The 27339-nt window shown below is 40.2% G+C and overlaps 1 protein-coding gene across 2 annotated transcripts in view; it reads left to right on the forward strand.

Moving 5' to 3' along the window:
* The window catches only part of LOC104043648 (contactin-3), a 114629-nt gene that overhangs the window by 34145 nt on the left and 53145 nt on the right, over positions 1–27339 (forward strand). For both annotated transcript variants that reach the window (XM_064453449.1, XM_064453450.1), the window contains exon 3: positions 26403–26498. In XM_064453449.1, the coding sequence (XP_064309519.1) occupies positions 26403–26498 (96 nt within the window). The remainder of the gene's footprint in view (positions 1–26402; positions 26499–27339) is intronic.

The following is a 27339-nucleotide window of genomic DNA, read 5'->3' on the forward strand; positions in this document are numbered from 1 at the left end:
TTGTATCTCTTTAAATTGCAAAGCACGGAAATCTTCTGGCTTGATGCGTTGAATTTAAATATGCTCTTTTTTTTAAATGGAAGAAACCTTTGAAATAATAGTCAAGGTAACATTCAGGCCCTGGAGGGTAGGCCAACTCTTCAATAGCACAGGGCTCTCCTACTCTCCCAGGCACTGCTGTGCTATGAACAGTAACATGGAGAAAGCTGTAAACATCCCTCGTTGGAGACTTGCAAGCAATTTCTTGGAGTATGAGCTACAACATCTGTGGAACCATTGGTGTGACACCCTCAAAGCTTTGCTCAGATCACTTTGACCTTGGTGGTGGTTCATGTGGAGAAGTACATAACCTCCTTCTACAAGGATGAAAGAATTTTCACCCATCTGTTGAAGGACTTTTTTATCCTTTAATCTTTCTTACATTTTTATTTCATGTCATCTCAGTACTTTTGGGTCATATTTAAAGGAACTTAGATGAAAGCAAGTTTTGTTTTTGCTGCCTATGAAGAAAGGCAGCCCTGAGGATCCAGGATGAATGGGAAGGTGTCTTATGTTAAACTGTATTAACACCAGGTTTAGCAAATGACATCCTGGAAAAAAATGTAGTAATGAATGGGTGGTTCTAAGCGAATGTAACTGCAGAAAGAGACACAATATGAAGGGCATGATGTTAGCTGCAAATTCATCAGTTCACATCTCTAAGTTCAATATTTTCAATAGCAGAGTTGGCATTGACTATCATTGAGTTCGCTAATAGAGAACTGTTTGTTATTCCGCTAATTACTCTACTAGTAGAATTCTTAATTTCCAATGACCATTGCAGTAACGAGGAAAGTGTTGCTAATACTTTGAAGTGCAAATGGTTCTGGTCTTGTGCAAGACGTCCTTGTCCTCTTCCCATGTTCGTTCTGCTAGCCCTTGTTTGCATCTATTTCAGTTCACCTCCCTTCGACTGGGGTATGTCCCAAATGTCAGTTTAGTAGCCACGGGGAGTTGGTAGATTGGAGGCCCAGCAGGAAGTCAAGCGAAAAAGCTGTTCTTTATCACATTGCCAAAAGCCAGATGGTTTGATGGAGCAGGACTGCCTGGAAGCCTTGAGAACCCATAATTGATATATATCCCTGACTTAACATTGTTACGTTGCCATCATTGAGAATGTTGCTTGGAGTTACAGTCAGCACTTGCAGAGACAAGGGTTTCAGCCGGATGTAATTTGCTGAACGGCCCGAATTGAGCATTTCCAGCTGCCCACCCCATCTTGCTCAGAACTCCTCAAAAGGTCTCAATCCTGACATACAGATCTTCTGTTATTTGGAGACTGGGCGTGTGTTGAATGCTAACATTACCTGTTTGCTTCAATTGCTTGAGTATTATTAGTGGACCTTTGGAACAGCGTTCGTCTAAAATCCACTTGGGAATCCTGTAGTTGAATTGATTTCAAGATGGATTTTAGTTAGAGCACGCTGTAAATGTAAAACAAGTTGTTAAACAGTTTTGAGAATATTACTTTTAACCTATCATTAAGATAGATCAGCAGGTATTCTGACTCTCTATAGAAAACAATTTTTCTAATGCTCTGCTTATAAGCAAAAAGACAGTTCTGTTAAGACCTGTCTGCAGTTTAATGCTATGAAATAACATCATAGCTACAGAAATGGAGATGCTGCTGAGCTTGGCTTATAAACCTTGACATTCTCTGTCCTTGCAGATAATGTATTTCAAACTAGTTCCCTTATTGCAGTGTCCTATATTGAATTGCTTTTCGTTTATCCTATGTGAATCTTCACAGTTCATCAAAGTGGGGATGTGAGAGTATCTAATGAAAAAAAAAAAATCGCCCTTGGGTTTTTGTTTATCGATGTATGCTCATATCTGTATGACTAATGATCCTGCAGTCTCTTTGTCCGTTTACCTTGGGGAGCAAAAAGGTGATTACTTAGCATTAAATATACCTATATGGAGTTTCAAAATGTCTACCTTGTTAGGAAAGGCATTTCAAAACACATACTTTAGTGTTATTATGTTTAAATTACTCTGAAGAACAACTTCAAAGATAAAAATGAATATGCAAACTGACATGAACAGTTAAAGTGCAAAACTATGCCACGATCTGTGGTGAAGCCGTGAATTGATTCCAGGTGTGCTACGACTTCTCCTGACTCTTGTATAGACTTCCACCCCTCCAGAGTGACCCAGCTGATTTCACTTACTGGTTTGGTAAACTGGGTAGCAGTTCCTTCGTTTCCAGGATGCAGGAGGACAGGGCTGCTGCAGACTGATGCACAGTTCTATTGCAGGGACTGGTGAATAGGGTGAACATCTGAGATAAACAAGGTAAACGCCTATCACCCGAGTGTTGAAACTGCTTCTCTGCAGTTTGCATGACAGCTGGCTTTTCTTGCCACTCTTCCTGATTTTGGCTTCATTTCCCTGCTGCAGTTTCTTGCGCTGCTCAGCTGGAGAGGAGTAAGCTCTGTGGGGAGTGCTGCCTCCATCAGCCCCAGCTGGCACAAGTGCTGTGTGTTTCCTCACCCAGCCTTTCGCAGCAGCACTGGTGTGAGCACAGGCATTAGGTTTTTTTGCTTTCTCATAATTTTCTGTTTTCAGCTGTTTCATACCACTAAAAGTGCGTGCTCTGTTCTCTCTGGAAAGGTATCGTTTAAAGCTGCTTCTGAGAATTAAGAGGAAAAACAAGTTTTGAAGGATGTTTGAAGGGGAAAGAAAGCTGTGAATAAAGAGAAAATTCAAAAAAATTAAATGAGGAGAACTGTGCATAACATTTTGAGGAGATGAAGGGGCACATTTCAAACCATGTGTCCAGGGAGAGACCTGTAGAATCCTCCAGGACTGACTTTTTCTACTAACCTTCTAACTCGTTGGTACCAAAAATAGTGTATCCTAATGCTAGCTTGACTGCACTTTATCAAAATAGGGTAAAACAAAAAATTACCATTAAACTTCTTCCTCCAGCCATTACAAGCCTTGGCAAAAACAAACAAACTGCCCCCCCACCCCAACCCCAAACCTAAAAGGAGGGCGGGGGGGAACCGAAAGAAAAAAAACTATCGTAACATACAGAAACTGTTGGACACTGAAGCCTGGTTCCTGTTCTGTCCCTTTACACTGATATTTGCCAACAAGGAGGTTTTCCTTCTAATTCCTTATTTAATGGACCATTTGAGTTTAAAACTAGATCATGTTTTATGTATTTCTTTAGGTCAATTCAGGTGTTCTCGTGGTTTTAACTTTCTCATTTTGTCTTTTTCTCAGTCCAATATTGAAAAAAAACTGTTAAACCCTCAGGCTCAGCAATGTCAAGGATCAGATCCACAGCTCTCCTCTTTATCAGTATTAGGTTTAGGAGACTTATAAAATTGGAAAGCATGATTATTACTCTTTATTTATTTACTGAAGAGCATGAAAACAAGCCTTCCATGTTCTTACTGATTTATCGTTGGTATTAAATCGTGCCACGAGGAAAGCAGAAATATCCCCTCAGAGGAAAAGCTTGGCTTTCCACACCCACAGTACCATTTTATGAGGTGGTGGGTGACTTGCTTGCTTGAGCAAGTGCAAAGGACCTTAGTCAGGTTCCTGTTTTGACCTTACATCATCTGTCCCATACTGATTTGGAGAGGCAAAAGGGGATCCTACTGAAAAGTGTGATATGGTTCCACTTTTTAGTATTGTTGCACTTGCCCTGGATCCCAAATGTCAGAATCCTGTAAGATGAGTGAGATGAGTGATCATTCTAGCATCCAGTATAATTTGGAGACAGGCTTGAATTTTTGCAAATCCTTACCAGCCAGCTGACCTGAAAAGCCAGTACCTTTCTTCTGTACCGGGTTTGCAGATGCACTAGTACACGCTTTCCCATCAGTCTGGGATATGGTGGTTTTTTTCCTTGGAGTGCTGCCGTGGGGTCTGGCCACAGTAATGACTGTGGTCTCAGTCTGTGCTACCGTGCATTTATATGTGCGGTCTGTTCAAGAGCTCAGTCTCTCACCCAGCATCCATGGGTGCATCCATTATCTTCCTCTTGGTATGCGCTTACGCAGCAAGATGTTGTTTCCCTGTGACTAAACATCTTTTGAAGGCACAAGAATGCTTTTGGGTTTGGCTTCAATGTTTCTTGAAAACAAAGGGTGCATCAAATGTCAACATGTTGTTGATTTAATGTAGATGATGAAATAACTCGTGTGTTTCTAGTGAATTCTTGCATTGAAACTAATTCCGCGTAGGAGTGTATTTGCAGTCGTAAATGGGTGATTCTTAGTGTCGGCTTCTTGGACGTTGGCAGAATGCCACCAATACCTTCCCCTGTGCAAAACAGGCACAGCTCTTCAAATCTTGCAATAATTTTGATTTAGTCGTCGGTGAGGAGTTTCTGTATGGGTGAGAATCCATTTGTAGAGGAAAAAAAAAATAAATAGCTATCATCACTTACAACTATGACATTGCTCTTGTTAAAATTCCGTTTTCATTAAGAATTACAGCATTCAGACAGAGCCAGTCTGTATCTTAATGCATAATGGTTTTGCATATTAATAGTAATATCCTTTTTGTACACTATACATGTATAGTCATAATGTTCAAATGCATCTATGCCAATAGTGACTGTCAGCATTGTTTAGCTTGGATTCCTTGTATATTGCTAACAAGATTCATTACACTGATACAGAATTTTGTTTGCTTATTGAATTAGGTACAAAATGAGGAGCCAATCTCGCTCTTCTGCTTTTCTGTGAATAGTTTGATATCGCGGGTGCTTCATACAGATCTGGTAACAGAAAACAAAATTACTGCTGTAAATCTGAAAAGGCACCCGTTGTAGATATCCCTTTGCATTTAAACCCAACATACTATCAAGCCTAACTACTCCTCTGTTGTGAACAAAGGATACAGCAAACAGCGGGAAATTGAAGCTCTGGGAGGCAAAAAATTTGCCCTGCTACAGGCATCTTTTGCCTGTAAACTGACAGATGGTGGTAGCTTACTGGAGACCCAGTTTCAGCTCTTGCTGTGAACCAGTGTAAACCTTACCTCTGCCTTCCTGCTGCAGCTCTTACTTTTAATACAGCTGTAGCCTTTTTGTACACTCGTGCCTCAGCATTGCGAGCTTTTCTGTTTTCAGCCTACCAGTGGAGCATGCTCATTTCAAGAAAGGCTTTTTAGGGCTTGTTTTCATTCTTCATCAGTGTTACAATAAGAAGGTGAGCAGCAACAGAGGATGAAGCCAATCTGTTCACTTAAAATTAAGTGAGGGAATAAATATAGTCTCCTTGATGAGGATCCCCTTTTTTCTTTTAGCCCTATATAAACTTGGGGTGGTCCAAGGCAATGAAGAGACTGTCATTGATTTAATGGACTCTGTCCAAGTTCAGTAGATTTACAGGAGTCTGTATTTTGATGGTGGGCATACTCTTACCAGTTACAATATTTAATATCACAGCATTTTCTACACTTAAGGAATTAAAACTCTTTTTGAAGAGAGACCTTAAATACCTTTGAAGAATCTCCTCAGTTTGTGCTTTATCTTCCAATCTGAAGAAAACCTTCTCTTGAAAAGGAGCTGCTTCTTGCTGCAAATACTGTCTAACCTTAAAGCTGAATCCTTACCTCCAGGCAATTAATGCTTCATTTCAACCAGATAAATGCTGCCTTTATCTTCATTAATTAAACTCATCACAGATTATATGACATTTGAAAGGAGAAATTTTGGCTAGTGGCAGTTCTAATTTTTACATAAATTACCAAGAAGAAATTTTCAAGTGCTTTATCCTGCAATAAAATTTTGTTATTGCAAATATTATTGAGCATGAAGGCTGTACATCTCTATTTATACAGTTCTGCCTAGTGCAGTTTAAAGTATGGTAGAATATAGCAAGTAATTCCAACATATATTTTGTAAAAGTTTATAGAGCTTTGGTGCATTTAATAGTAACCCCTAACAGGATACTTACTCAAATCCACAGTCGAAATATTTATTTGAAAAGAATGGTGGTAGCTCCCAGTGCCTTGGGATTTCTGTTTGTGAGTTTCTTGGGTAGATTGTTGCCAGATATTTAGTATATCACTAGTTATTGTGGGACTTCAGTCTCCTGTCTTGGAGAAAGCAGCTTTTGAAGGTACATAGCTGTTCCTTAGCACGTAGCATGCCTGCCATGCGATGAGGGTAGGACAGGGGTCTCTCCGCAGCTGTTCTTTAGGTTAGCATGGTCCAACATTGGCAACGGAGAGTTTCAGAAGCAGCAAGGTCATGGAAGTTGTTGCAGGACGCTGCCTTCCAGCCCAGCACCAGGCAGCCCTCCCCTCCCATCCCGAGGTGGTACGAGGGGATGCTAGGAGCTGTGTCGAGGAGAGGCAGTGTCATCCACTCTCTGCAAGCTGGGATCCCTCTTTCTTCTCTCTTAAAGTATCAGCTTATCTCTTCTTCCCTGTCTCCTGGCAGCAGCTATTAAAGTCATTCTTCTTTACTTGCTAGGCTGTCCCTCCTGAAGAGATAAAAGCTTAGAGCTTGGCTATTTTGCCTTTCTTCTGCTGGTTTGTGTAATGAAATGAAGATAAAGCATTCACTCATTACCTGAATAGCCATCCTATTGTTTCTTCTGCCTTTTAATAGCAAACTAGACAGACGCAACCCGGGCTTGCTGTTCAGCCGTCTTCATTGATTAAACTGCCTTCTGAAGTATCAGTCACTGGCTGTTGCTGAAGAACAAATGATGACCGGGATGGATGAGTAATCTCATCTAGTGTGATAATTATTGGGGTCTTGGGTACTACCCTTAATCTTCTATTTCTAACCTGCAAAATAGATCTAGGGGTGCTCATTGCTTTATGAAGTCTGGAGATCTGCATGTGAGTCGTGCTGTAGCAATACCAAGGCAGACGTTGGGGGGAAACCCTTTTCTTTGCAAGCAGAAAGGTAGAAGACATTGAGGAAGTGAAACACAAGGGAAAAGGGCTTTGGGAGAAGTTTGCTGTGCAGAATATTGGATGTGTCAGTCCTTACTTGGGAAGCTCAGGACACTGTGGGGCAGGGGGGGAAGCCTATGAAAGTGGTTGTAAATGACAGCTGAAAAACAGGGGTGGGACACTGCAGTTGAAATCTGAAGCTGAATAATTTGGCAAATGTTCAGGAAAACAACAGAACTGAGAATAAATATTTGTTTTGTATTTAAAAAAACTTTCCAGAAGAAACTGTTCTGATTTTGTTGTTCTTAATGATCATGTTCAAAATGAATGCTTTAGATTTTTAATTTTTGGTAATATTACATATGCTGCTGCTAGCCTCCTGGACAAAAGCTCGATTTTTGCCATAATTAACCTTTCAATTTCTTGTTTAATAACAAATGGGATAATATTAGCCTTTAACTGTTGCAGTACGGCATGTACATGTCAGTGATGAGATTTCAGGGATCAGTATTTATCAGGGATCAGAACACAATTTTCACACTTGGCTTTCAGTAAAAAATAACACACAGTTGTAAAGCAAAAGCTTAACCTCAACCATAGTACTATACATCTTTGAAAACCTAAGCAAATAAAAGCTCATTTATATTCTTGTCTCGTTAGCACAATCAGAACTTATTGATGCTAAAATGAACCAAATTTCCATAACTATAAACAGAATATTAAAATATAGCTATTTAATGTAGTGTGATGTTTTCTCCTTCTTGGATGGAACAAATAGTTACAACTTTCTGGTTGAATTTTTAGGATTCTTGTAGCAAAGTCAAAAGCATTTCAAACATATGCCTTTTGGCAGGAACGTAGACCTTTTTCTAGACAAGAAGAGGAAGACAAAGCTGAAGATGGCACGTACGTGAGTGTGTGTTTGGTTATCCTTTACTCTCGCGTAGCGAAAGCTCAGATGTTTGGGGACTGCAGACTCAGTGGAGAAACATTTGAATGTAGAAACCACTTTTTTTGAACCAGAGGCTAGAAGAATTTGTAGTGTTTTCATCCAACAGAGGGAAGCAGAAAGCCTTAGCGAAGAAGGGGAGGTATGGAGTAACTTTATGCAGTGATATACAGTAGGAATTCTGTGTACTGCAGCCAACTGGATGTTTCCCTGTGGTGTGAAATGAGAAACCTGGAATAGCCTAATGCAAAGGGCACAGGAGTGACCCTTGCAAGGCTTTATGTGAAAGGAGTCACAAAACAGACTTCCCGCGTTTTTCCAAAAACACATTGAGGTTTGTTCCCATCGCATAAGTGCCATCTTGTTAAGAAGTACCAAGTGTGAGGAATCGGTGGGTTAGCATCGCTTTTGCTGAGTAGAGGCAATAGAGGATGTGAGGAGCTTATTTTAAATAAGCGGACAATTTCATAATTCCTGTGCCACTCCTCCACCATCGCACTTTGGAGAGGCTTGAAATGCCACCTTGTCCCCAGTGAACTGCGAGTCGTGCCTTGCACGCAAGGCGTATACTTCGCAAAATAATTCAGTGCATCTTCGGGCACTCTGCAGGAAGAGGCAAAGGACTGCAAAGAAGAACATAGTGTTCGCTTGCCTTCGGCGGTGGTTGTGCAATGAGAACTTAAAAATGTTTTAAACCTGAATTAAAACCAGCTTAATTTGCATAGATGATGGTAATTAGTGTATACCTTATCCTAGTTTCCCATACGAGTATTTATAACTCTGAAAGCGATATAGAAAATCCCCAAATAGTTCAATGCTGGGTTCAGTTAAGGATTTTCCCATACTTCAGAGGTTGCGGATAAAGGTATTGCCATTGGTAAACAACTGAATGGCAAATATTATGATATTGAAGGTCACAGGCAAATTGTGGCACTTACAGCCTTAGTACCAGGCGCGGGATTTGATCCCCATTGATGTGAAAGTACCCCAACGTGAAGCTTGCAATGGCATCTTAAAAGAACTTCAAACCTGCTCCTTGGTCGCTTTTAGGAGGGCTTTGCATAGCTTGGAAGAGCTAAAGTGCAAATAAGAACTGGTCTTTTAAGGCTCTGCTCTATGTTCAAGAAATGTTTTAGGTCATTCCAGATTGCTTTCTAGTCTCTATGTTGCCAGAGAACATCCATTGGTAGAGACTTTATGAATTGGGGCTTTTAAGTTTTCATCACATTTGTCATTTTTAAGGTTCACTTTGTAGGGAGATCATATGGCATGTTATTTAATGGGTCAAGGCAGCTATGGGGATGTGTAATGGAAGGAAATACATTTTCCCTACATTTTTCAAAATGTGAAGAAACATTTACCCTGTATCAACAGCTTAAAAATGGGACAGATTCATTCCTTCCCGTGATGTTTTGTGCTAGCTGGGAAGTGATTCCAGCAAGCTCTGATAAGAGACAGTCTTTTCCGAGATAAACTACTGACATTAACAGTGCCTTGACTTCTGGGGGAGAGGGGGCGGTGTGATGGTTCTTTTTGCCTTCAAAGTTTATAACAATTGCCTTTGATGGCAGCTGTGGAAAAAAAACCTAAATCTCTACTTACTAGCCTATGCAAAACTTTAGACTAGTTTAAAGAAAGGAAGTTACATGGTTGAATCTGTTTTTACATGTATTTGTTATATAATAATATATATAAATATATATTAAAAAAACATAAAATCTAAAGATTCATCTCAAATTCCGGATCTACATCCATAGCATTGATGGAGAGTGGGCATACTTCAGCCTTCACAAGAGTTTACGAGTGAGTGACAATAGTGAGCAACATATTGGAAAATATTATTTCTAATTCTTAGTTTTTTGCATTTTAACTTGGATTATTTTATTCTGTAAATAGTATCCGAAGAGGACGTGAAATTACATAAAAGCATAGAGTAAATGAGGGAGAAAAAGCAGTTGTTGCGGATCATAACCTTATCGGTTGGGGTGACAGTTCCAATTCCATTTGAGTTCTCTCCAGCTCTCATCCTTTTTATGTTGGATTAAGTAACAGTTTTTGTCATCTTATTCCCATAGCAACCTTATCTTTTTTTTTTTTGATGTAAATCTGCTTGTCTCTTACAATCTTTCAAAGCTTGCGCATGAACAGCTTGTGAAGGAGGGGAGTATGGTGAGGAGAGAGAGCAGAGACTTTCTAACGTAGGAAGTAAGGGAAAAGAATATTGGGGTGGGGGGGGAGGGAAGAGAAAGAGAAAACCATCTCCTTTTTACCTAGAGCTATTTATTGTTTTTAGTGTAGTTTTTTTCAAGAAGACTAAAATTTTCACGCTGTTTTAGTAGGTTGTCTGGGCAAAACTCTTTGAAAGAGTTGAAGGACAACCTAAACACCAAGACAAAAATAGACTTAATAACCTGCAATATTATGGCTTACATAGCTTAAGAAAAGGGCCACTTGCAGTGAAGTTAAGACTTGCCGTGATTTTGCTCCTCGTGTAACTTGGAGTCTCTCAAAAGAAAGCTGGGTGCAAGCAGAGGTTTATCTGGGTGCCGTGTTGACCTCGGCTCTGTGCCCAGCTCTTCAGCCTGTTGGTCCGTGACCGGTGGCCCACTGCTGGGAATATCCTGACCTGGGGAGGCTCCTCGAATCCTCCCTATTACAGGGGTGAGGCCCCAGGCTGGAGTGTAAAACCAGCTTGTAAAAAGGGTTCACAGCCTCTCTCAGTTGCATCTGCTTGCCACTGTAAGGGATTAAATGAGGTTGAAAAAAAGCAGCTGTTGCTTCATCTCTGTGCATCTTTTTCTCATATTACATATTTCGCTTGATCGGACTTGCTTAATATAAGAAGTGCCTGAACTGAAGTGCCATGGAAGATAGTTAGATACATTGATCTGAATTGAAACTGTTCTTCCATAGCTGTAACGGAGATATTTTAACTGTCTGCTGCCTCAGTCCTGACGGCCGCAGCTCGCTGGGAGCCAGCGATGGGAGCCAGCGAAGCGGCCCAGTTGGGGCAGCGTTAGTACTGACACTAAGAAATAAGGGTCTTCTAGACCTGCAGTTCTGTGTGCACCTTGGTGTTCAGCTGTTCTTCTTTGTCCACCACCTTTTATTAAGTCACTGCCAGAGCCCTGCTGAGAGCAGCTTTGCTACCAAATTTTTCTGCGTGCATTCAAAGCGTATTTATTGTCAGCGGGTGAGGAATGGGCTGTTTGTTTATTAGCCCGGCCATGTTTCATCCTCATAATCCTCTTGTTTGTGCCTCTAATAGATACCTACATTTTGGCAATAATAATTTTTGATGTAAGCATTAATTTTCTTCACTTAAATGTTCTTTGGAGGGCAATAAATTGTTTGCTGACGTTATTTAGCACATGTAGTGTCTAGTTCTCACACTGTAAGGGGTTTTTTTTGATGGTTTTGGTGGTGGGGTTTGGGGGAAGGTTTTTTGGGTTGGGGGTTGTTTGGTGTTTGGTTTTTTTTTTTTAAGGCTTTTAAAACCTAAACATTTTCTTTCCGTCACAGAATATATATAAAGATTAAACCAATATGATCCGTTAGATTTTTAGATATTTAGAATTTATGACTGAATTCTAAAATCTTTTTAACAGGAGCCTTTGGAAGTGCTAGCTTCACTTCTGTCAGTGTAAGAATTTTTATAAAATAACTAACAATTTTGGCATTTCCTGCCCACTCCCCCAGTTGAAGTGCTAAACAAAAAATATTTTCATTTAAATTCTTGCAGATATTTTTTCTCTTCTTTTTTGTGTTGAGCGCTTTTGGTTTCGGTGGTTTGTTTTTGGGTTTTTTAGCTGTTGGTTTGGGACTGTTTGGGTTGTGTTTTTGTTTGGTTTCGGGCTTTGGTTTTCGGAGTGTTTTGGGGGTTTTATTGGTGGGGCTTTTTGTTGTTTGGGTGTTTTGGGGTTTTAGGGTTTTTTTTATTTTTTTGTAGTGACTTTGCTTGCACTTCAGGACTGTTCTTAGACCTCTGGTATGTGGCTTATTTGGGAAAACAGCTTATATTCACTGAAAAATCAAGTCAAGTCTTTGCTAGAGAAAGAATTTCAGCCCTTGTTTTGTTTTGTCAGAATTACGGTAATAGGGTCTTGTTAGCCCATTTAGCATACTACAGATAATAGTAAGATAATACTTAAAAACATCTACATTACATTAATACCACATTAAGGGCCTGATCTAAAGCCCATTGAAGTTGATAGGAATGTTCAGAAGGAATTTAATGCTTTGATCTTTAAACTGTAGTTCTACAGCTTACAAAATCAAACATAAAAAACGTTTCAGTCAACGTAAACACATCTGTGTTATCTGTGTCGTACTTCACCCTTCGTGGCTAATAGAACTATTGGATTTGGAGCCTCCTCAAACTGAAATAAATAAAATAAGTAATAATTCTAAATGTATTTTACAGCAACAAGTGCCGAAATAGAAAAAAAAAAATGTTGTTGCTAAAAGGTGTATAACCAGTGCAGTTGTCTTGTGATGTACCGATTTATACTAATGCTCAACGAATATATAAATACTTAGTTTTAACTGTAAGTAACCCATGCTGTAACACAATAAATGTCAGATTTAAGCGGGATGGAGAATAACTGTTTAAATGTCTTCACTGTGTATCTTCCTACTTTAAATGTACTTTTTCAGGGCTCTGCTTTGCTGCCAACCTGCCTGCTTTGCTTCCTCGTGTTACTGTTGGTATAGGTACTTGCTAAGCAAAGCAGGCATCTTAACACCAAAGGGACGGAACTTGCAGAACTACTACTGCATTGCTTCTGTCTTTATTTTTGCGTCGATAATGTATTTAAGTAAGTGTTTCTAGTCGGAGAGCACAGGCTGTGAATTGTGGGGAGTCTCATTGAATAACCAAGGAAATTCTCACTACTTAGAAGAAGAGATGCAGTACCTGTGTTTTATTTTCCTGTTATTACCTCTCTCAGCCCTGCACAGTGAGAGATGTTTCTTTTTTATGAAACTGTATTTTTTCAGCCCATGGCTTTTTATTAAATTGTAGTTAACAATATACTTTTGAGGATTACATCACCCTACGCGGAGGAATTTGGCTTAGGCTGGAGATCAATCTGCACATAGAGCATCTGTCATGTAGCGATTCTGCTTAGTTACCAACAAAAAGATTGGAGGTCCCACTGCGTTTTGGGGTTTTCCCACTTATGTACATGTCTCACTCTATTAAACTCTCTTCAGTAGCACTGGGATTGTATTTGTTTTTATAAGCAGTTGCAGAAGAACAGATAAGTGTTTCAGGGCAGTTCTTTTTCCTCACTCCTGCAGCTTCTGTTGTCGAATGGTCTGACGCTGAATTCGTTAATCTGTGCAGTCGCTTGCTCAGGTGTAATCCCTTGTTCAGCCGCAGTTACTCATCCACTGAAGGATGTGCACATTGGTACATCACGGCATATTAAAGGTTTACCGCCGCCTGCCACAGCTGTCATCTCTTTGACCCTTCAGTAAACTAACAGTCTTCCACATAATTTTGCTTTCATTCAAGTGTAATGCCATTACTGCGGAGGCAGACAGAATGCAATTCTCCAAAGATCTTGTCTCGTTCTCTTCTTTTCCAAGGAGGTTAATGCGCTCAAATGATCCCTGCATTTTCTTTTTTCGCTCTCTTGCTACAAGAAAGGCAAAGAAGAAAGTGCTCTGGATAATCTGTGTGCGCTAGCTCTTGTGGGACAGAGCAAACTGGGAAGATGAACTCACCAGTTAGGTGGAAGACCTTTTTCCACTCCAATTCCAAATGCCTTAATTTGTTTCCTTAGAACTTTGATTTTTGTAGCTTTTTACTAAAACGTTATACAGAATTTTTGCTACTGCTCCTTTCCATGGAAATAAGCAGGTCGAAACCTCTTTACCCAAAACCAGCCAAACAACGTTTAAATGTTAATGATGGTTGGGAATAACTTGGGACTTAAGTTTAATTAGTGTTCTGTCCATAGACATTTGTCACTTACAGGTGGTACCATTACAAAAAACACACATGCACACCCCCTCAACTTCATATTAATGTTTGCATTATATTAGGACTTTGCAGACGATGTGGATAACCTTGTGATCTTGCAGAGCTGACAGAGAATGAGAGTTTGTAGATGATGAGCTGAAACTGGTGTCTGGGGACATCCGTTTGAAACGGACGGTGTCATTGAGCGCAGCTTCATGAACTTACCATCTTTGTAATGTCTAATGATTTGCATTTTCCTAGTGCTTTTATATTGATTGCATCTACTGGATGTACTGCTGTTTTACCCAGTAATGAAGTTAAACAATCAAATGAGGCAATGATTTATTGGGTTTCTTGGTTTACAGACGGGTTCTACACTGCCGCAGCTTCTCATCCGCTCTCCGAACTCTTGTTCACAGTTTGCCAGTAGGTTTCATCACCCACTCTGAGTACCAAAGTAGTGTATGATATGTTGCTTTTGACTGTTAATAAGCTGATATTAATAGTTGTGTTTTGCATTTCCTTATCGATTGTTCACGTTCCTTTACATTCAGGTATTTTTGAACCTCTGATTTGTTAATATGTTTCTCTTTCTGGTTATATGTCATATTCTTTTCAGAATAACTTTTTTAAATGCCCAGCTGCATTGGCTCACAAAATCTAGCACTTTTCTCCTTAGTATTTCATAACTTCAGCTCTTAGCATATGTTACTCTTATTTAGCGTTTCATCTTTGTGTATAACTTTTGTTCGCTTCCATTTAGAAGTAACTACAGGCTCTCTGTAAGCCAGTTCTGTCCTATCCATCCTGTAATTTTTTTCTCCTAGCTTTTTCCAATGGAGATTCAGTGGAATTACTATCTTGTTACTTTTTAAAAGCCTTTTTGCCTCACAGTAAACCTTCCTTTACTGAAAAAATTGTCTAGCGATTCTGATCCGTGTCTAAACCGTGGGACTTAAACATACTTCCAGACTCCAGTATTTACTGCCTCCATGGCAAGGGTAAAATCGATTTCTCCCATCCCAGTGTCCGTGAGAAGATGATGCTGTTCCAGAGGCTGGAAAAGGGCTGCTGTGTATTGCAACTGTTTTCAGCTGAAAGCAAGACACTTGGGCACACTGTGGTACTTGTCTGCCACACACCCTGAATTGCATTGATTTGCCACTATATAAGGTGTCCAAGTAGATAAGTTAGAGTGAGTTCTTATCACAAATCATAGCTTTGTGTAATGAATTTAATTTATTCCAAGTCATGCTTGCAAGGGTCTCCTGTCCTTCCTCCAGACGACGCAGTATCAGATACCAATTCATTCTGAGAAAGACCAAATGAAATTTAATAATCTATTTATGCCTCTGTTTAATTGCATAACGATTATTGTTCCTGCTTTTATAAACCAAAACATGGGATTTGTTATCTGCGTGGGGATTATACTGCTTGTGTTTTAAATGTGTCTCTATTATATCTGGGTCAGAGTAACGATTAATACTGGGACAGGGGTTTTGTAACCAGACTGAAGCTCTGGCACATGTACTGAAAAGGCTGTTCTGATTTTATAGGGGATGTGAGGGGCAGAGCTAGATGTGTGACAGAGCAAATTAGTTTTTGGCTTAATTGCAGTGAGTAGACTTTTTCTGTAGTTCGGGTCAGGCTGATTTGTTTGTGTGTAGCTGGTAGGAGCAGAGCAGGGGTTTTTTTGGTAGGATAAAAGGTAGTGTTCACAGTACTTTAGACTTCAGAAAATAAGCTATGTCATAAGTTATCTGTGTCTTTCTAAGATGAAAGGTCAGAAGGAACTCTTAGATGATATTTTGATCTCCTGGATATTGCAATACAATTTTACTCAGTAACCCTTATCCAGCATGCAGTGACTTATTGCTGCTTTGGAACTGTCTACAATTCTATATCTATTTTTATATATATATTTATAATACAATGAACTCCAGTGAGAATTCGAATATAAATATATATATATATATATCATTAAATTATCTGGCTTTAGCCTTTGGATTTGTCCTACCTAAGAAATGCTGCCAGGAGAAGCTCCTGTGCGAGCGTGACAGGCGGGCGAGCGGGCAGCGTGCTGCTGAGAGCCGCTGCGAAGCCAGCGGCAGCCGTGCAGGTCGCCGTGGTGGCTACTCCTCCGCTGTGCCTTCACTCCGCTCTAACGATATTTTTTGGCTGTGGACAGGAGGGTACAAGCGTGAGAAAGTTGGTTATAGTGAAAACATCTTTCAGCGTAGATAAGTAGGACCACTGCAGTGTGTCTCGCTCTGTGTGTTGGAGCAACTGCAAGGATCTCTGCTCGTTGGGTTTCCTTAAAAGTCCTACCAGGAGCGCGAAGTCAGTGCGCAGCAAGAGCTGCCGTGCTGCGGCTTGCCATAGGTGCAAAATGATTTTACACCTTCCACTGAACATTTGGACTCTCAAAAACTAATTCAATATGTTCAGCAGCACTTGAGGAAAGGAGAGGTTTCCAGATAAGACCAGATACTGCCTGCTCTAATAGCAGGAAACTCTGGTGCAAATCATCAACTCCCCATACTGAGCAGCTCCAAAATAAGACCAGGTGGCCTTGAGATGGCTTTTAGGCTGTTTTGGTTGAATTAACTCTTTGTTTAAGAAACACCTCCATCAAATCCTGCTCCCTGAAGCTTCCCAGCTTCACCGCAGCATTTCCTTCTCCCTGTACCTCAGGTATAGACAAGAAAATCCCTTTCTAGGTCTTCCCCTGCATGTGAAGACTTACCAAGAGTATGTCCAAACTCTTGATCGCTCCCCACGCCTGCTGTTTGTTGCTGTTTCTCTGTAACCCTCTCCTAATGGAGTCTGGCATTGCTGTTGAGATGAGGTGATCTGTCTTGAGTTCAGACCCTAGCGGCAAAAACTGAAATCCCTCTGGATTAACAGAAAAGGGAGGAGATAGAGGAACTTAACCAATTGTAATGACTATCATGATCATAATTAAGGGATAAGGGATTGGCAGAATGAGTTTTATGAGACTGCAGGTACATCAAGGAACAGGCTGTGCCTGAGTGTGGTAAGAGTTGAGGAGGCTGGAACTGGTGGGGAAGCAAGGACTGAAGGAGAAGGGGAACAAGCACAAACATGTGTAAGGAATGATAGGAACGTGTAGGAACTGCATTTCAAGCTAAAGCATCTCAGAGCCCGTGCAAGACCATGGTGTGGGGACTGGGGCACTCTGGAGCTGGGGGTTTCAGTCTGGGTGGCTGCTTCATGGGACCCATGGTCGTAACCTTCCCAGTGGTTTCTCTGCTGACAGCAAATGTCCCTCCATGCCTTTCTCAGCTGCAGGGTGACCCCGGCCACAGGGGCTAACACACGCTTCCATCCCTTGGTGCTGAAATCTTACTGTTTCATGGTGGTGGTTTTTTTTTTTTTTCCTTGGCCAATATCTGTGGTCTTAGGCAACCTTAATTCCGGTATTTTCTAACTCCAAATAATTGAGTTTGCAACCTTAGTATGTTCTTTTAATGTCATTAGGGACTACAGAGTAATATGCTTGCGCAAGAATACTGAATTAGATTATAGAATGTTTTTTACCTTTTGATTAAATAATTTTTTTTAAGACCTTGTGCTTGTTGCACAGGTCGGAGATACAGCTTCCTGGGAAACTTTTCGTCATTTGGCTTTCATCTTCATTATTCAAGAAATGATTCTGGCACTTGGACTGCACCATGCTTTGTCTCCTAGAGATCAAGTTAGATTTTTGCCTTTTTTTTTTTGCTTTTTTTATGTGAACCTGGCAATTTTTTATTGTTTTAAGCATCTCTGTTGTCGGCATCAAAATGATGTGTGTCTTCTTGCATTTTTCTCTGCCTTATCTGCAGTAGAAAATACTGGTTTTGCTTGTCAGCTGCAAATGACATCATGGCAAGAAATGCCTTTCCCTGCATCCCTGTTCCCTGAAGTCTGTAAGAAAGTAACTACAGACCATCTGCTTTAGCCACTTTTAGCTACTGTAAAGGAAATGAACAAAATATATTCTGGTTTGCTTTGATGTGCTCCTGAACATCCATTAAGCTACAACTTTAGTGTTGCTGTATGGTGCCTGGATAGGACTAGATCATTTTTCTTACCTATCCAGTCCTCCTGAGCCTGTTAATGTAGTCTAATCCTAGCTAGTAACCTAAGAGATTTATAGTAATAAATGTTTGCAGCATTTTTCCCCAGTCTGTTTTATGCTGTGGCAACACCTTTGTCCTCGGCTATGTACTGCTGCGGTTGTAGTGGAGCACCCAAGGAAGAGTGTGTTATACCCCTGTTTCAGAAATGTTAGATTTGAACATACAAAGGCAATCAATATCAGTACTATATGTGATATTCAGGGTAGTCGGAGTTATTTTTTTTTGTCAGATGTGAAAATTCACTTACCTCTTCCTTAAAATGGTTACATGACTAGTTAATACAGTACAATTGCTGTTCTTCCGCTACACAAACCAGGCAAATGTGCTACCATGAAAATGTATTACTTTTATTTCTGCCTCCTGCATTTTTCATCTACCAGTAACTCTGATAGAGGAAATTAGAACTTTTAGATTTTTATTGAATTCCTCTGTAAATGTTGTTCTTGATACAGGATTGCTTTCTGTGCTTGCACTCTGTCCCCTGTATGGCTTACTTCAAATAGGTTACTAAAATCACTTATGTAGAAGCAGTCATCTTCCCTAAGTTCCCTTATACTTGTTCTATTGAACTAAAGAGTTGAGGCATAATGGGCCTGACAAATCCGTCTGTTTTTAGGCTGAAAAACAGCTGCTGAAGAATTATTAAAATAAAAACTGGTTCTGGAAAAGAAAATGGCACGGGTGATTTTGGCAGGGTAGGTCACGGGTTGAGGTTTGCACTGTTTTTCTAGGCAAATTGCTCCAGTATTGTGGCTTGTGGATGAGGGGATGGCTTGTTTCATTGCACATGCCTGCTGGCTGCAAAGCTGGTGGTAGAGGGACAGGCATAAACAGGTAAAGCTACTGCAGAGTTTTAATCACAGCAAGAACTGCTGTCTCAGGGTTGCAGAGCTTTGGAGAGCCTGACCCTCAAAGAGGTGGTCCACAGGCCATGAAAGCTGGAGGCTTGCTCTGCAGAGCTGGAGCAGCTGCATAAAGGCAGTACAGTTTCCTCCAAGGGCTGTGTTTTTAATCAGCTGTGTTAGAGTTAACAGCATTCTTTATTATGTTTGAAATTCTTTATATACCCGGGCTGTTCATGTTATTTTGCTTAACCCAGGTAGGACACATATTTTGATGAGAATTATAAATATTTTGAAGGCCTGTGAATATTGGATTTTTATGCTGACTAACAAGTTAGTGCATTTTTACGTGTGAAGCAGCAGCTGTGGTATGACATCTGTTGATAGGGCACTTACTCATCTGCTGTATCTGCTATTTGTCATCATCACATCTGTTACAGTCCACATGGCCCCAGTCAAAGCAGTGGAGCTTTTTGCCAGGTGCTCCATACCAAGTGCGATGAGGAAGATGAAAGATTTTGGTTACCTGTATCCCAGCAATACTTTGTGGTGACAACCCAGCTACCTTCTGTAATATTTGTGGGAGAACCCGTCCGCTTCTTTAGGGAAGGTGGCTGTCTTTGGAAAGAGAGTGAAGTCAGTGGCAGAAGAAAAATCCTGTTGTCATCAGCATGTTCCCAGTGCTCCAAAAACGAACTGTTGTAGGATGGCTTTCATTGATTTATCTGTTTATTGAGGAAAGTCTTCTTGGAAACACTGCCATTTATTTAATAAACAAACAAACCTTCAGGTAATTACATCTAGATCTGGCAAAGCATTTGGCTGTCTTTATTAAAACATGAATAGCCTGGTGTTCTCCCCCACTAACCCCACTTTGTGGTCATGAGCGGTTAGTGGTGGAGGTGCTTTAGAGACTGTCAGGATATTATTAGGGTTTGTTTTAGGAAAGCTTTAGGAGGGTAAAATCTGTGTTGCACCTGGGAACTCGGCTGTAGGATAATTTCCTTGAGCAAATATCCTTCCCTCCTGAAATATTTCTTAAACTACTTTAATTGTGTTGTGTAGTGCTGTGTCTGCCTTGTCAGTGATAATTCCCAGATAACATGAATTTATGGAAGGCATATTAAGTATTTATTGGAGAATTTCTTTCCTTCAAAACATGCATTTCCCTTACAATGCTATTTTTCCAGTTCTCAGTGCATTTTTGCCAATGCAAAGCATGTTTTTTTAAAAAAAAAAATCCCTGCTCATCAGATGTTGACTCAACTTGTATGCTGTTAATGTTCCTCGACTGCTTTTTCTTTATTCTGATGTCCCTGGTCTCTTCCTTCTGTTCCACACAGCTCACAAAAGCATCTCTGCATTACTGCAGACTCTTCGACCTCTTTCCATCCTGGCATCTCATGTTCGCCAATTTCTTTTTAGCTTTTACTATTTGTATTTACATAACACAGACTTTGTTGTATGACCTTTAAATGATTCTTGTTTACTTGGTGTAAGAGTGTCTGATTCTTTCCTGTTTCTTTTCTTTTGCTGCACCTCAAGTGATTTAAGGGGAGGTGAAGAGTTTGAGGGTTTTGTAAACAGGTCTTTGGTGCTGATCACCGCAGCTGACTCCGGCAGCCTCTTAGTCCCTGCATGACTTGCTTATTAGATGTTCTGGAAACAACCGGCAGGGTCTCTTCCCTCACCTGCTTGCTCTACATAGAAATTTGCTGCATTTTATTAGCAATATTTCTATGGATGCGAGATACAGACTCGGGCTTTGCTGAACAACACTCATGTAATGTGAGCAGAGGCGGGAACAGTATTTCAAACTAAAAACTTAATGTTGTCTTAGTGCTTTAGGTTGTGAACAAAAAATGCCTTGAGGCTGGGAGGTTGTTTCTGCTTGCCCTGTCCTGGAGCCTTTAGGGCACGAATGGCCAGGACATGGGTGGCTGTAGGCAGCAGGGCTGTGCTACCTGCCGTGCATCAGTGCTGGGAGTCAGCCTGGAGGAGCGGTGCCGCTGTCCTGGGCTACAGGAGTACACCAACAGCACCGGAGCCGCTCCTCTCTTATCAAGGGGGGGTTCTAAAAATCCCCGCTTGTGTGTGTGTAACCTGCTGTACTGTTACCTTCCTACAGATAAATGTCATGCTATAAAATGAAAGTTCAGCACTGTGTCACAGCATTAAGAGATTTTGTAGGGGTTGCTGTGAAATTATATGATTTCCCTGTAACACCAGCCTGACAAAGATGAAATTGTGGAGACGGTTCCCCACTCGCCGGTGAATCTCCTCTGCAGTGACAAATCGCCCTGATTCTTTGCGTGCGTTGAATAATGTTGCACTGTTAACATCATTCTCCTCTCCTTTCTACCTCCAACAATAATTTGATGATAATGGAGATAATCCCCCATCCCCACCCCAGCAGGATTCTCCCAGGCTTGATCCGAAGCCCAGGGAAGGCAGCAGAAAGTCTCACTCGCTCCACCTGCAGCCTTGCTGTGCTTTTGCCAAGTGCTGTATGTCTGCAGGCAGCGTGTTGGGGTTAACAGGCCATGTAAACAACTATTCTGTTGAGCAGATACAAGTATTTTTAAGAAACTTAAAACTATGCCAAGCGTACACTCCATTTCTGGTATCTGTCTAAAGAATTATCATATACATGGGCACAGAAATGCCTTGGTATAGCCAGTTTTGGGGTATAGAGTGGTGGGGAAGAAGGTTTGCTTATGGGCGTAGGCAATTTAGGTGTTGGTGAAGTGTGTTTTGTGGGTGTGTTTTGTGGTTTTTGTTTGGGTTTTGTTGGTTGGTTGGTGGTTGGTTTGTTTTTATGTTTGGTTTTTTTTTTTTGTAAAAAAAAAAAAAAAAAAGATTTGTCTTATTCTGTTTTCTCCAGAAGTTGTCATTACCAACATAGCTATTACAACACGCTGAGGCTGTTATTTTTTTCTTAAGAGCTGAGAGACTGGTATTTCATTTCTTTTTAATAATGTGACTGTTACCAGGGCGAGCGGGTTGTGAGTTGGTACATCATTATGTTCTGACATCGAACAAAGTCCCCACTTCAGAATTACCTATTCAAGAAAACAGTTAAGATTTGGTTGTCTGACTCATTTAGGTACTTGAACATCCTACCGGTACAGAATTATACATAAAGTATATTTAACAAGTTCTGCTGCTTTGAATAATAATGAGTCTAATGAAGGAACAGAATAAATATTTTTGTGGCTCTTAAGGGACAATTATTTTTGTAGAGTGTGAACCCTTGTTCTGCAGCTATCAAAACACAGTAGAATTGCTAATAAACGTGTGTTGACAATAAATATCAATTGATGTAAGTGTAATAAGATGCTTGGGTGTCACTGGACTTGGAGACTTACTGAATCCTGCTTGTCTCCAGGGAGCAAATGTGCCCTGTACATTACTTACAAACTAGAGGCTGTATAATTTCTAGCAGCCTCTACTAAACTTATGAAGATCTTGTGTACAGGTCCGTGACTAGGGGAGAACACCATACAGGTTTCTTGGCACAATGTGATACAGCTCAGTGCTGCCACAAGGTTGGGGTCGTGAGTCTGGACCAGCTTTGCCATGAAAAATTCTCTGGATTTTTCATAACACGGCATTCTATGTCTTTTCAAAGCATAGGTGTAATATTTAGTCTGATCTTGTATGACCTGTTTGCTTACCTTCCTTGATTACGGAAGACTATAGAAACCAGCAATATTTTAGATGGTACTTGCAGTATCGCTCTCTACAACTACCTAAAAGGAGGCTGTAGCGAGGTGGGTCTTTTCTCCCAAGTTACTAGGGATAGGATGAGAAGAAACGGCCTCAAGCTGCACCAGGGGAGGTTTAGATTGGATATTAGGAAAAATGTCTTTACTGCAGGAGTGGTCAGGCCTTGGCACAGGCTGCCCAGAGAGGTGGGGGAGTCGCCGTCCCTGGGGGTGTTAAAAAAAAAAAGTGTAGACAGGGCACTTCAGGGCATGGTTTAGGAGACATGGTAGTGTTGGGTTGACAGTTGGACTTGGTGATCCTAGAGGTCTTTTCCAACCTTAATGATGCTATGATTCTATGAATGTGGTCAACAGGTGTATGCTCTGCAAGTGATGATCAATTTCTTTATTCTTTCTCACCTGTTGACCTCGGGTGAGAACAAGGTCTGGTTCACCTTATACAGCCGCTTCGGGTGGCGTATGCTCTTCCCCTCATGAATTCACAAATCTCTGTCTTTTAATTGTCGTGGGTATCCCATGAATTTTAAAATGTTTCTGTTCCAAATGCATAAAATCGTTATTATAGGGTAGAGGCAGTGAAAATTATGCTCATGTTACTGTTACTCCATATTTTGAAATCTTTCTTAGCAACATGCTTGACGCTTAAAACTTAGCTTATTAAATGGAAGGAGAGAACCCAATGGAATGTGCGGTTTTTGTATCCTCGCTGTTTGTATGAGCAAGAACACATCCATTGTTCTCGTTTTTGGGCAGAATAACAGACTTTTCAATAAAGCTGAATTATATTTTCTCACTCCGTTTTATTGCAGTAGCATGTGTATTTCAGTTGATGTAAGTTGCTTTAGTACCAAGTACATAAATGAGGCAAATATATGTATTAGCATGGGAAGGGAGAAGAAAATGCTGTTTCAGGAGTCAGAAAAGTCTTAGTTGCTAGTTTTAAACTTTCTTCTCTATGGCAAACTTTAAACAGGCAATAAAAAAACATCTAATTTGCAAATTACATAGTTTTAGAGTGGTTTTTAAGTTGAAGGTTTTTTCCTTGTGTAGTCAGGATTTTGTAACAATTTTATCAAAGTATTTTCATTGTTATGATTGGAGACTTTGCCTGGTAGAGTTAAGTAATAAAGTTGCTCGTTTCCTACGGGAATGGTAGCATTTCAGATGAAAGGAGATAAAAGTGGGGAATAATAAATGCAAGTAAGAAGCAAAAAAGATGTAGGCAAGAGAAACTGATTAAAATGCATCATTTTGGTGACCAGTTTGAGAAAGTAGATAAATGTTTTAAAAAACCGATGATGAGACAATCTGGAGATCAATAGACAAAATGCATAAATATTTTGTATATTTCTGCCCTTTCAAACATGGGGGGCTGAAAAGCAAGTCCTGTTCTGACTCATCGCTTCTCAAAACAATCTTCTTTCTTGTTTTTATTTTAATTCTTTGTTTCCTGTTATATTTTATGTATTAAGACATTTCAGCAGAATAAAAGCACCTGATTTCAGAGATACAAATTGATCTGTAAAAGTAAACAATCTTTTCCATTATTTGCCCACCTTTTACAGTATTTATTTACCCTGTCAGTTTCCTGAGAACTTAACGTTCCTTCCCAATGATTTCATGTAATAGCAAGTTCTGTTAGAAGATACAGTCCTACTCCCTAGCGCTATTGCTGTTAGGATCCTGGCTTTATCTAAATCAAAACAAACCCCCACCAAACAAAAAAACCTCAAGAGAAACACACTCTCTCCTGCTGTTCGACTGAATGAGAACTGGATTTGACCTTTAATACTTGGAATATGTTAGAGACACCTGAAAATCAGACCAAAACCTCATATAAGCAGCGAGTACTTTCCAAGGTCAGAGGTTTGAACTCTATTACTATTTCGCCTGGTGAGTTTTAATTTTTTTCAGTGGTGCCAGACAATGTGTAAAGAGACTATACAAGCACATAAATGAATTAAGAGGTGATATTTCTGCAGCTGTGTGATTAGTCTGGTACTTAAACCACTCTAGAAGGTAGGATGGAGACCTTCCTGCTAATTAGTGAAAAATTATTCTTTTATTGTAGCATGGCTCATGTTCTTCATTTTCTGATGGATTCTGCATTGCTTCTTGTTTCCCAAAAAACTATTCCCCTGTGACAGCAGTCTTCATCTGCAATCAGTGATTAATAACTTCGGCAGAACAAAATTGCAACAGATCAAACCGCAGAGCTGCGGTGGGTCCCTGCTGGTTTCCTGTGAGATAAGGAGGATGTGCCTCTCCGAAAGGCTCGGCGTGTCCTGCAGGTCACGTCCCTTCCCAAGGTGCTCCCAACCCAGTCCCGTCCTGCTCCCGTGCTGTGTCGGACAGCTCAAAGACAACTGACTTTCTGAAGGACTATGTTTGCAATAAAGGAGTGTACGTGCTTAGAAAGCAGTGATAAAGCAGTTCATCTTAATTACTGCAATGATAGGTATTGCGTAAGATTTATGACTTATGGTGGTTGAGATACAAGAGGGCAAAATTTGCTTTAATTTTATATGTAAAATTATATTTCTTCTGTAAATTTTAAAATCCAAATTGCATAGCTCTACTCATTCTAGTGTAGAATAGTGTGTCTCCTCTTCTTGGAATTACCAGCTGAAAGACCCAAATTTAATGTGTGAGTGAAAATGTAGACCCTGACATGTATCTGCATGGAAATTCAGTTGGAGAGCTGAAAATAGCCCTTTTAAGAAACCCTCCTATGAGCTTTATGTGCGGTAACAAAGAAGAATGGAACAGTATCTTACTGTGGCAATAAATGTATTTTTTTAAATGAAGCATTGAAATTCTAATCAGTCTTGCTCAGTGTTCTGACTGTAACAGCTGTTGCTTTTCAATATTAAAAAATATTATATTTTGGAAAATAGCTACTGTTGGTCAACTCACGATTCCTATTATGCTCGGTTATAAAGACAGCCTTGTTTTTTAAAGATGGTATATTTTAAGTATCCTTTGCAAGCTTATAAACAAATTATTTTTAAAAATTGTCTTATGTTTGATTCTATTATGGAAAAAATATATAGTTTATTCATGGAAAAATCTTCTAGTGTAGAACCACAATGGTAGTTTGTGTTGAATGTTATAGTTTAATTCAAGGATATAACAAGGCCATGCTTTCTTGGATCTTGAGTCGCCAGTTAGAGAGAAAGTAAGTTGATATAAACTTATGGTAAACTACTGCTGCTCTGCAGCTTTGCATTTGTGTAGAGTCGGTAGTGTGTGTTTCCCCTCTTCTGGCTGAAAATGACCACAGAAGGCCCGAGAGCAGGCACAGCAGAGCACTGGGTCACTACGCCGAGGTGCAAAGTACTTGCCTTCACCAGAACGTAGCGGTGTGACAAGGGATTCTGCTGCAGGGAGATGGTCGAGTGGTTTGTTTTCTGTTTTAAAAGATGCACATCTCTCTTCTGAATAGCTGTGCTATTAGCGTTATGTTACGGTTGGTTAGAGGAGCTCAGTAGGATCTTGATGCTATTTTCATCAGAGTCTTCGTTTTGGAAGAAACAATGGCTTAAGGACCTATTTTTAAGTTATGCTTATGCCTGCTTTCTGGTTATCAAAAGTAGGGTAGCATAAGCGTGGTATAAGAACAAAATTAGCCATAGGATCTGTCTAATTATGTTATTGTAAATTCGTTTGCTTGAGTCCTAATTCTGTTACCCTCTCTCGTGCTGAACAGCCATTTATTTTCTAACTGATCCACTGAAATCGCTGAACTTAGTAGGCAACTGAGAGATGTGATATTAGGATGTGAGAACTCAAAACTCCTGTGTACTTAGTCTTTTTTGTTTCCTAATATCCAGCTCACCTTTCTTTCAAAAACAGATCTTGAAAACTCCAGGACGAAAATGAGAAGCGCGGTGTCAGTTCGAGAGGGGCAGGGAGTCGTGCTGCTCTGCGGACCACCCCCCCGGGCGGGAGGTAAGGGACCTGCCAGGCTTCGTGCCGCAAGCGGAGCTGATGGGCTGTAAAGTGGAGGATCTCCCCAGAAAGGCAGAAGAGGGATCCTTCAGAGAGAGCAAGAATGAAACCAGGTTTCTGAAGTAAATACAGAGAGAGAGAGAAAACAAAAACAAAAGAGGGTGGGGGAAGTACTTACAAGGATTTACTTTTATCTTGAAATGCCTTTCTAGTTCCTAGTAATTTCTGTGCACTTAAAATGTCTGATTTTTATGATATTTCCAGTAATTAACTGAATATATTCTGGAGTTAAATTCTGCCCAATTTCACAATTGCCAAGCTTTGATGAATCTGGTTTTCTCTATGACTAGACAATTGCAGAGTAGATTCTTGTCTCTAATTATGCTAGTGTCTGCCTCTTCTTGCAACCAAGATACTTGATAGTGTAATATAATGATGCTGGCAGAATTAAAAAACACTGCTGCCTCGAGGTGGGGCAAGACAACTGGATATATGAATTCTTGGTGGACCAGAAGTTGCAAGTATGTTTTATCATTCATTCTGCATCTTCAGTCTTTGACTAATTGCTGTTGAGCCTCAAGTAGTATTTGAAAGTAACTGGTTTTATTTGTGTTTAGTTGATATGGACTCTCATTATTGAAGGGCTGTGTTGTTAAGCATTAGATTTGACTGCAAAGACAAGGTAATATGGGCTAAACATTGAATACAATAATATAGGTATTGTGGCCTCTTAAATTTGGCAGACTCCAAGCAGACACAGCCGTAAAGTGGCAATTTTACAACTGTCTGAGCTTGCAGAATTTTTCTCTCTCTAAACTGATACATACTCTTAAATCATCTT

Source organism: Phalacrocorax carbo, chromosome 6, assembly GCF_963921805.1.
Source record: "Phalacrocorax carbo chromosome 6, bPhaCar2.1, whole genome shotgun sequence".
In the NCBI taxonomy this organism is placed as follows: domain Eukaryota; kingdom Metazoa; phylum Chordata; class Aves; order Suliformes; family Phalacrocoracidae; genus Phalacrocorax; species Phalacrocorax carbo.